The sequence below is a fragment of the Octodon degus genome, unplaced genomic scaffold (assembly GCF_000260255.1).
Source record: "Octodon degus isolate 3935 unplaced genomic scaffold, OctDeg1.0 scaffold00014, whole genome shotgun sequence".
Taxonomy (NCBI): Eukaryota; Metazoa; Chordata; class Mammalia; order Rodentia; family Octodontidae; genus Octodon; species Octodon degus.
The window spans coordinates 1,524,228-1,535,907 of NW_004524590.1; the positions used below are offsets into that span (position 1 = coordinate 1,524,228).

Below are 11,680 nucleotides of genomic sequence, written 5' to 3' on the forward strand. Positions count from 1 at the left end.
GGAGGGAAAGTTGAAGGAGGGAAATGGTAAAAGTTATTGTGTACAGGTGCAGATATTCTATGATCAATAGGATCATTATGTATGTATATCTAAAATGTACTAATAAAATGATTTAAAAAAATAAAATCAGAAAAAAATAAGTGGAAAAGAGAACAAATTAAAAACATAACTATAATGACAAACATAGGGCCAGCAAATAGCTCAGCGGATTAAAGCGTCCGCAAGCAGGCACAGGGGCCAGGGATTCTATCCCGGGCCTGCCATGCCAGGCCCGCCCCGGGCACACTGAGATGGCAATTGAGACTGGGCGTGGTGACACACACCTGTAATCCCAGCTCTTGGGAGGCTGTAAACAGGCAGATCACTACAAGTCTGATCTAGTAGTGAGACCCTGAACACCCTGTAGACCCTTCCCTAAAATAGATAAATACAACATTATAGTGTTAGAACCCACAGCAAAATGTTCCAAGTTTAGAAAGCAAAATACCTTTTTATTTTTGTATTCAGTACAGGGTCTCACTACACAGACTGGACTCGTAGTGATCCTCCTATTTTCAGCCTCCCAAGCACTGGGATTACAGGCACACACCACCATGCCCAGTCTCAATCACTGTCTTAGTGCCCCAGAGGCAGGGCCAGCACGCCTGGGGTGAAGCCCAGTCCCTGCACCTGCCTAAGCGGGTACTTTAGTCCTCTGAGCTATATGGAGGGCCAGGCCCGTCATTCCCCTAAATCCATTGTTTTGCATTATGGAACCAAGTTCCCCTTAACTCACTGGTCTTATTTTTACAAATTCACCTTTCACCTGAGTATCATCCTTGGCCTTGTACTCGGTGCTCTTAATGGCCAATTCCACACCGTAGCCAGAGAGGTGAACTGGCTCCTTCCCCGGAGTCTGCAGGTAGAGCAATTATTTCATCAATATCACCTAACTCATAACAAAATGCACTCAACACAGCTTGTCAACACTGCCTCTAGCAGATATCACCAGGGATTATGTAATCAGAACATGTTTTACAGATACTATGTATACAACAGAATTTATTAAACACCAACATTATCAGCACTTACCTAACATTAAAATACTATTCTGTTTTTTAAAATATCAACTCAAAGTCTGATTTTCTATAGTTTTGTTTATATTTTGTATCCTGTCCCAACTGTGGAACTGAGAATTCCTGGGTAGAAACAATATTTAGATTTTTTCAGAATGGATGGAAGGACAAAGGTTCAAACCATGTGAAGATATACAGAATAAGAAGCAAAGGTGTAGACCACGCAGAGCAAATCTGAAAACTGAATTGCTCTGTTAGGATTAGGCTGGCCATGTCAGTCTCACTACCATCCTAATGAGGATGGCCCTTGAATTTTAACCTGCAACACTAGCACTGGGCCTGGGGGTCTGAGGGGAAAGAGGCATTTTCAAAAACTGAACTTTCTTAAATCAGTTTCTGCTCATTCAAACTGTCATATAAATTTTTTTTTAATTTGTGCAGTCTAGTCATCTATTTACGGAACTTACTATAATATATAAACTTTAAAGGCTAACAATCTTTATACAAAAATATTTTAAATGCTAAGTGGTTTTTTTTTTTTTTTTTTTTTTGGAACCGGCGATTGAACTCAGGCCCTTGCACTTGAACTCAGGCAAGCTCTTATTCTACTGAGACATCTCCCCAACCCCCTTAAATGCTAAGTAATGCAAACCAAATTCTAAATCAGTTCTGCCTGATTTCACCTCATTTTAGAAATGGCATCAAATGAATGGTGCCAAAAATAAAAAAGGGAAAACAAAAAGCGTTGAAAAGAAACTGAATTCAAGCATCAATTCTGTATTTCATGACATTAAATTTAGAAGGGGTGTGTGTGTGTGTGTGTGTGTGTGTGTGTGTGTGTGTATTCATTTTGAAATAAGATCAGGGCTTTTTTACTGGGGGGATTGGGTCTCATTATGTAGTTCAGTTTGGCCTTGAACTCATTACGAGCCCAGGCAGGCCTCAAACTGGAGGATATCTACTGCCTTAGCCTCCCAAGTACTGGGATTACAGGCATATGCCACCAGCCCCAGGAATACTAGGCCACTTCTTAAGTATAATTCACATTTCTTCAGAAAGGCAAGCAAGGTAGTGGCATTTTAGACCTAACAAAAAGTACTGAGGGGCTAGGGAGATAGCTTGGAGGTCTAAACACCTGCTGGCAAGTGTAAGGACCCAGGTTCAATGCCCGGTACCACAGAGCACTCCATGCCAGCCACCAAAACCAGGCGTGATGGCAAAGATCTGTAATCTCAGTTCTGGGGAGGCTGAGATAGGAGGATCACTAAGAGTCCAAGCCACACAGCGAGACCCTATACCAAATAAATAAATAAATGATTGATTTTTAAAAAAAATTAAAGAAAAGCACTGAACATCTTTTTCTTGAACATCTTTAAAAAGTAGTTCAAATAACTGAATTATTTCATAAAGAAGTAAATTATCAGCTGATGTTCTAATGTCATGTTGGACAAATTAATATTCAAAAGAGTTGTAAGATAAATCAATACTTACAGATATATAATGTCTGAATACATAGTTGATTTTGCCCGCATTGCTTTTTGACACAAGTTGATGGTGGAAACTAGAAAATTCTTGAAGGCCTATCTCTGAGTAGAAAATCACCACTGGGCTCTCAGGATTAGACGAGGGATATCTGTGATCTCCTTTGAACAACAAAGGTTTGGGTCTGGAAATAAATATTACAATCTATAAATTTTCAACACAAAAAATTTAAACATTTAAAATAGCAGACAAAATGTCAAGCACTGCTATAATTTAAGATTACAAATATCTTAATATAAAAAGCATCTCAGTCTTAAAACAGTTTTCACTCACATTGTCGTTGAGTCATTCATGACAATAAAAATTAAAAGTATACTACGTAAATACTGCAAATGCAGACTTGTATTAATAATTGCTAACAATTCCTAGTGGAAGTATGCAATGTGTAAATTATTGAAACTGTCCTATCAATTTGGTTTGAAACTATCTCATTGCTATTGTTTCTCAATAAAATTATGGAAAAAAAAATATTAAAAAAAAAGAAAAAAAAAAAAAAACAATTCCTAGTGGAAGAAAACCAGGGCAGAAAAAGAATACATATCCAAACCTCAAGGTACTAAACCTATAGTATTTTTTTAACCATATAGAATATGATTATCCTCTTATCTGAAATACAAACACAAATAATTCACAAAGCACAAGAAAACTTTTAGCATATAAATTACCAATTTATATGGTCTCTCCTCTTCCATTTTTACTATCTATTTACTTATCTTTTCTGAGACAGGGTTTCACTATGCAGTTCAGGCTGGCCTTAACTGACTTTTTTTTTTTTTTTAAAGTTTTGCTTTTTTTTTTTTTAATATTTATTTATTTATTTATTTATTTATTTATTTATTGTGTGGCCAGCTCAGCCCACCAGGGGGCGAGCAGGCCAGCATGTGGTGCTGGGGGATTGAACCGAGGTCTCTGTGCTTTGCTTGAGCTTAGCTTGTTCTAAGTAGGTGCTTTAGACCACTGAGCCATCTCACCAGCCCCCTTAACTGACTTTGTAACCTTGAACTCCCAACAATCCTCTGGCCTCCACCTCCTGAGTAGTGGGATTACAGGCATGCACCAACATGCCCAGCTTTACCTTTTTATTATGATGGGCTCACTAGTTGTTGTAATTTCAGCTTTTCTTACAAACTTTTCAAAAAACAATAACAAAAAAGCCTTCTCTGGAGTGACATTAAGATTCTAATGGATCAGGCCAGAGATACAATTTAGTGATATAGCACCTACCTGACAAATACAAAATTCAATTCTTAATACCAAAAAAAAAGATTTTAATGTATCTTGATGTGTAGCCTACTAATCTCTACTGTGATAAACTATTTGACAGATGGTAAAGATATCCATTATAGCCTTACAATAGCAAAAAGTAAAAAGCAAAAGGGTTGAAAGGACCTCACAAGCCACCAGTACTTTATTCTTCATAGGTTATGATGCATGTGTTAAATATACCAAGGTACAGCTACTTGTGCTAAATGAAACGTTGCCTCTTGCAAAAATAATCTTATCTACTTGTGAATTTAAAACAAAGGACAGCACAAATGCAACATTAAAAAGGAGCTACCACCTCTCAGAAAGATGACACCAGTACCTTTTCTTTATCAAGACCACATTGTGGCTATAATAAAGTTTTAAAGAACTACAAAGTCATCACTTTTCCCCCAAGAGAGTACTATTCAACCACAGCCCTATTCTCAAGTGCTGACAGCTGGTTGGCACTACACTGGGTTTATTAGCTGTCGGGCAGAGGAAGGAGCACTAATGCCACACGAGGGGCAGAGGACACGTAATGGGCATTCTTTCACACCTCTACATGTCATATTATAGCAGCTTTGGAGGGGATACAAGGGACCAGACAGCAAAGCAGACACCTAATTCAGCCCTCCACCACACGGAACGTACGGCTCTTAAGGCAAAAACACCTAACTCATAAAATACCAATTTTACATTTGAATCAGCTTACAATCACTAATGAAGTTGGCTTCTCTGAATCTATTATTAACACAATCAGAGAACACTATCATTAATATCATTACTTCAGGCATTGGCTTTCATACATAGTACTCCGTACAAAACTAATAACAAAACCTGCTTAATCTCACAAATAGCCATTACTAAATTAATGTAATATCAAATACTCTTACTGTCGCCATTTGAGAGAAAAAGAAAGTAATTGGTCCTATTTCACAAAACTACTTTAAGCGATGGAGCTGAGAGGTATATCTAGTCACTCTGAATCTAGAATCCATTCTCTAAACTATTACACCTAAGACTACAAAACTGGTAAGAAAAGTCAGAAGGTAGACTCTACAGAAGAGTAAGGAGATACTTGGGATTTTTTCAGTGGAGGTCTTTTTGAGACAGGGTTTCACTATGCAGTTCAGGCTGGCCTTGAGCTTACTTTGTAGCCCATGCTGGCCTCAAACTCAAAGCAATCCTCTTGCCTCAGCCTCTAAGTGCTGAGATTACAGATGTGTACCACCACACCTGGCCACAGCATTTAAAGAAGAAACATACAACCTACCTTTCAGGTGCTGTTATTAGAAGAGTCTCCAGGACATCAAAATCACAAGTCTTCTCTCCATGCACTGAGAAAAATGAATTACATTCTTCTGGTGGTGGTTCATTAGCTGCTATCTGTCACGTAAAACACACACAAAAAAATGTACCACATGCTAGCTAACAAAGCAAACCTAAGTAAATGATCAAGAATAGAAATTTTACTGCGCATATTATCAGACCACCATGCAACGAAACTAGAAATCAAAAGCAAAAGAAAGTAATTATGCAAATATGTGGAAATCAAACCACATATTTATTCAAATCAATGGGTTACAGAAGAAATTAAGAAAGAAATAAGATAGATCCCAAATTAAATAATAACGCCAATATAACACACCAGAACTTACGCCAATAAAACTTGCACCAGAACAATACACCAGCACACAAAGAAAGCAGTCTAGGCTGGCATGGTGGCACATGCCTATAGTCCCAGCACTCAGGAATCTGGGACAGGAGAATCCTTGTGAATCTGAGGCCAGCCTGTGCCAGAATGTGTTCAAGGTGAGTCAACTGCATAGAATGACTGTCCTACAAGGGACATTTGCAGCAGTGAATATTCACCTCAGAAAAATAGAACAATCTAAGTCCTAAAACTTGTAAAAGGAAGGAAATGATACAGTTCAAAACAATGAATGGAAGGGCCAGCCAAAGAGCTCAGCAGATTAAAGCGCCTGCAAGCAGGCGCAGGGGCTAGGGGTTCAATACCCGGGCCTGACCCGGAACGGTGAGACAGCAATTGAGACCGGGCGTGGTGGCACATGCTTATAATCCCAGCTCTTTGGAGGCTGTAAACAGGTGGATCACTACAAATCTGATCTAGTAGTGAGACTCTGAACACCCTATGGACCATTCCCTAAAAAAAACAAAAAAAAAGAACAATTAATGGAGGCCAAAAAGAAATAAAAAGAATCAATGAATCAAAGAATTGGTTCTTTGAAAGAATAAACAAAAGAAACCTTTAGCCAGTTGTACTTTAAAAAAAGGAAAGATGCAAATTAATTCAATGGACAGTACTGAAATCCAGAAAATTACCAGCAACTACTTCACAAACACAGGTGCCAAACAATTGGGAAATCAGAGGAAATGGAGGAATTCCTAGATACCTATGATTTGCCAAAAACTGAACTGATACTTAAAAATCTTGAATAATCTAAAAACAGGCAATGAAATGAAGCTGAAACAAAGAAACAAATAAAGCACTACTGACTAAGAAAAGTCTAGAACTTGAAGGATTCACAGTCAATTTCTACAACAATTTCCCATACATTCTAACATCAATATTCCTCTAAAATTTTAATGAAATTGGAGGGAATACTTCCAAAATCATTCTTGGAAGCAAACATTATCCTGACCACAAAATTAGACAAAGATACCCAACCAAAAAAGAGAAGTACAGATCAATTTCTCCAACAATCAGAGATGCAAAACTCTTAAACAAAACACTAGTGAACAGGGCCGGGGAGATGGCTCAGTGGAATAACTACTTCCCTGGCAAGCGCAGGGGCCTGAGTTCAATCCCCGGTTCCACCAAAAAAAAAAAAAAAAATACAAAACACTAGTGAACAGACTGCAATAAATCATAGAAAAGATTATGACCAAATAGGCTTCATTCCAGGGAAGCAAGGATGGTTCAACATACATAAATCAAAATATGTAACTTATCACATAAACAGACGCAAGGACAAATATCACATGGTTATTTCAATAAATGGAAAAAAAGGTTTTGACAGTGCTGACATACATTCATGACTTTAAAGACTCATAACTCACCAAGCACTAACAAAAACTAACAAAAACAGGTATAAAAGGTCTTTATCTCAACATGATAAAAGTCATTTGTGATTGACCTACTGATAGCATCATATTAAATTGAGAAAAATTGAAAACTTTCCCTGTTAAGATCAGAAGCAAGACAAGAATGTCCATTATCACCACTCCCATTCAATATAGTCCTCAAAACATTAGCCAGAGCAATCAGGTAAGACAAATAAAAGGAATATGTGTAGGAAAGGATGAAACTGAAGCATCATTATTTGCAGATGAACCTTTACAAAGAAGACCCAAAAACTCCACCAAAAATTCCTACAATAGATAACAAAACTTGGCCTTCCTATATACTAATAATGATCAAAAGTAAAAGCAATTACAAAAATGCCATTCACAATAGCATCCAAAAAATTTAAATACTTAGGTATTTACCTAGTGAAGTGAAATACCTATAAAAAAATGAAAATTATATCACTCTGAAAAAGAAAATTGAGGAAAACATCAGAAAATGGGAAGATATTCCCTAATCCTGAAAAGACAGAACCAATATAATCAAATGATTATACTTCTAAAACTGATAAACAGATTTAATGCAATCCCAATCAAAATACCAATGCCATTTCACACAAAGTTAGAGAAAACAACCTAAAAATTTGTATGGAATTATAAGAGACCCAGAGTAGCAAAAGTAATTCTGGGTAACAGAAGCAAAGCCAGTGGCATCACAACCTGAGATTTAAAGTTACATTATACAGTTATTGTGTGCGATTAAAACAGTATGGTATCAACACAAAAACAGATACGTGGATCACTGGAGCAAAATACAAAAAGCACAAATAACTCCAGGTACATACAGCTATTTGATCTTTGACAAAGAGCCAAAAACATAGACTGAAGGAAAGATAGTGTCTTTAGTAAAAGGTGTTAGGAAAACTGGATATCCACCTGGAGAAAATTAACTCCAGACCCATATATTTCACCATGCATTAAAACTAAAATTCAAATGGATCAATATTTAAATGTTAAAACAGAATCACTTAATCTTCTGGAAGGTAAAATATGTACAACTCTTGAAGACATAGGTGCAGGCAAGAATTTTCTGAACAAAACCTCAATTGCTCTGACTGACCTTATCAGATAGAAAAATTACTTTTCTTGTTATAGAGATCTTGCTTTATCTTGGTCTTAACCATCCAGCAGAAAAGTATAAAAAAGTATAAAAACTAAAGCCATATTAATATACTGAGCTGTAAAAGGCTCAAGTCAACAACTTCTAACATTGTCAGTCCTACAGAAAACCCACTACTATGATGGACTACTGGACTATATTGGATTATTTTGCTGAATTCATGCACCTACAATATTTAAATGATAATGGAATAATATCCTTCTCTGACAAAACTAACCAAAAAAGGGGGATACAAATGAACAACCATTTTGTATCTGTATATTCAAAATAGTTAGGGTAGATATACAGCTGCATTCTCTTAATTCAGTAAGATTTGTTCGAATACTGTTTGTGAATAGGATATCATGTCTGCATCTTGTACAAGGAATAGCCACTAGACAACAATATGCAATGTATTAATTATTGAAACTGTGCTAGTAATTGGTTTTGAAACTGTCTCATAGCTACGTTTCTCAATAAATTAAAAAAACAACAACAAAACCTCAATTGCATAAGAAATAATACCAATAATAAATAATTGGGATCACAGCAAAGGAAACAATCGAGTGAAAAAATAATCTACACAATGGGAAAAAATTTGTCAGCTATTCTACAGGCAGAGGACTGGCATCAAGAATATATAAAGACATACTTAGGAGGCTGAGGCAGGACTGCCAAAAACTCAAAAGGGGGGAGGGTGGACATTTCATTGGATGAAAGGATGGATGTGGTGGGGAGGAGAAATGTGAAAGAGAAGCTCTTGAGCACTAAAGAGATGTATTCATCCTAGGCCCAAGGCATCAGTGTTCTGTGGCTTCCAACTAAACTCCAGCTAAGGTCACTCACTACCAAGAGCAGTGAACTGCTATGGCTACAACAGAGAACATGAAGGGACAAGTTTTATTGTTGTTGCTTCCTTTTCTGATTTATTTAAAGAAGTCACAAAGTAAGTACAAACCCAGGGAAGGTTTCTGGCAGCTTGTGGACCACCCATGGTACAGGGAAAGTCAGTTCACCAGAGGTCACATAGTGCTTCCATAATTCACCTGACCTCAGCCTCCCCACTCCACATGCATGGGAGCTGCAAATTCAAATACTCCTCAGGCTACAGCAAGTAATGAAAGAAATAAAGCAGCTCAGGAGAGGAACATATTGAATTGGGAGAACTGTCTCAAGTTCCAGCTGATGTGGCTTTCAGGAAATATGATAGTGTTTCCATATTTGCCAGTTGTCACAGAAGCTGGTAAATATATCTCACCTCCTCAATTTAAAAACAGTGACAACTGGGGCCGGGGAGATGGCTCAGTGGAATAAGCGCTTCCCTGGCAAGCGCAAGGGCCTGAGTTCAATCCCTGGTTCCGCCAAACAAAAAAACCACAATGACAACTAATTTCATTATCAAGAGAAAATACTGTACAGATCAGTGGGTAGAAAAGATTGTGGTAGCCTTTGTAGACAACTGAAAACTGAGACTAAAGATGAAAACAAGTATAGATAAGCACTTAAATTTCTTAAGGAGGTACAGGTGAACCTTTTTTTTTTTTTTTCACTCAGGGTTTCACTATGTAGAACAGCCAGGCCTTGAACTCCCCTATACTCCCTAGCTGGTCTTGAACTCATAGGAATTCTACGTTAGCCTCCCAAGTGAGAGGATTACAGGCATGTACCACCACATCTGGGGGTTTCAGATTAACCATTCTGAAAACTACCAAATGTACGTATAGAAAAGCGGGGGAGGGTAAATTTTTTTGAAGTATTTTATTTATGTATTTATATTTGGTGCAGGGCCTCGCTAAGCAGCTTGCACCACCATGCATAGTTTCAGTGGCCAGTGCAGCATGCCTTTCCAGGCAAGCGTGGCATGTGGTACCAGGGACCAGTCCTTGCCCAGTCCTTGTGCTGCCAGGCAGGTGCTTAAAGGGAGGGTAACTTTGTAATAGAAGAACAACCTTAGCCAAGTGATCAAGGTCAACATCAGCAGGCTAAACCCTGTTGACAGTAGGTACTTTCTACCATTGTGCCACATCCTCGGCCCATGTACCCCTCCCTGATCACGAGTGTGATGAGAATGACTCTCCACCCCTGCAATCCTCCTTATAAAAACTATGAAGAGCACACCAGATAAGTCCAAATCCAGTGATGTTCTGAATAATGCCTACCAGGACTCAAACCTATCTGTATCATCAAAAACAAGAAAGTCAGAAATATCACAGACCAGAGGAAGTGAAGATATGATGCCCAAGTAGAGCATCTTGGATGGCATTCTGGAGACAAACAAAAGAAGAAAAACTGATGAAACTGAGGAAAGCATGGTGTTTAATTAATAATAATAATAATAAAGAATATATAAAGAACTCAAAATAGACTTCTCAAAATGAAAGACCTAATCAAAATATAGGCAATCAAAATGAAAAAACATTTTTTAGAAGTACAAATGGCCAATAAATGTATGAAACCTGCACATCATTGACTAGTAAAAAATGCAAATTAAAACTATACTGAGATACCATCTTACCCCAGAAAGAATGGTTACCATCAAAACAAAAAAGATACAGAAAAAGGAACTCTACTATATTATTAATGGGAATCCAAATTAGTATAACCACTATGGGAATCAGTGTGGTGATTCCTCTAAAAACTAAAAATAAAAATTCCATTTTACCCAGCTAGTACTCTTCTAGGTTATCTTCCTAAGAGCTAAAATTATCATAGAACAAAGGTACATGTATGCCCATCTTTATAGCACTACAATTATAATAGCTAGATCTTGGAAAGTCTGTATGTCCATCAACAGAAAAATGGATAAGAAAAATGTGGCATTCATATACAAGGACTACTATGCTGCATAAGAAAGGTAAACTATCGCTTGATCTGGATGAGCCCCCACAGCCTCATGCACTCACAGGCATGACTTTTGGCAGGTGGCTGAATCATGAGTGTGTGATGTGGGATAAGAGTGTGGTAACTAAATGGGCTTAGCCTAGTTCTGAGTGTGTATAATGCAAGGCCCACCTTGGGTGTCAGTGGCGTCAATCAATGGTCTTATGTCCTGGATAGAATATAAAAATAAAGATAAGAGGCAAGCTTACTGATTCTTACTGCCGGCCGACTGTGCTATGAGCTGTTTTGCCCTTGTGATGCCCTTCTGTCCTGCCACTCTGCCTTGGAGCAAGCTATGGATGAAAGCTCTACAAACTCTAAGCTAAATAAACTTTTCCTTTGACTTTCAGTATTGTGCATTTTGTTTCAGCAATAAGGAAAGTAAGAAAAATATTAAGTGAAATAAGTCAGACACAAGCTCAAATATCAAATGGTTTCTATTTTATGACAAATACAAAATAAATAAATATTTAGAAAAAATAAAAAAGGCACACACTCTTCAGCAGTTTGCCATACTAATAAACGCATGGAAGCTAAGGGCCATTATTTTGAACTCTAATTGTAGAGGCTAAAGGTAACTTGTATTAACCTCATGACGTCTCAAGAATAGGAAGTAGGGCTTAAGCGCCTACCTGGCAAGCACGAGGTCCTGAGCTCAATCCCAAATACGAAAGAAAGAAAGAAAGAAAGAAAGAAAGAAAGAGAGAGAGAG

The 11,680-nt window shown here is 37.6% G+C and overlaps 1 protein-coding gene across 2 annotated transcripts in view; it reads right to left on the reverse strand.

The window, feature by feature from the left end:
- The window catches only part of Uggt1 (UDP-glucose glycoprotein glucosyltransferase 1), a 150,814-nt gene that overhangs the window by 114,096 nt on the left and 25,038 nt on the right, over positions 1-11,680 (reverse strand). For both annotated transcript variants that reach the window (XM_023709676.1, XM_023709675.1), the window contains exons 5-7: positions 5,116-5,228; positions 2,547-2,721; positions 799-895 (exon numbers count right to left, since the gene is read on the reverse strand). In XM_023709676.1, coding sequence (XP_023565444.1) covers positions 799-895; positions 2,547-2,721; positions 5,116-5,228 — 385 coding nt within the window. The remainder of the gene's footprint in view (positions 1-798; positions 896-2,546; positions 2,722-5,115; positions 5,229-11,680) is intronic.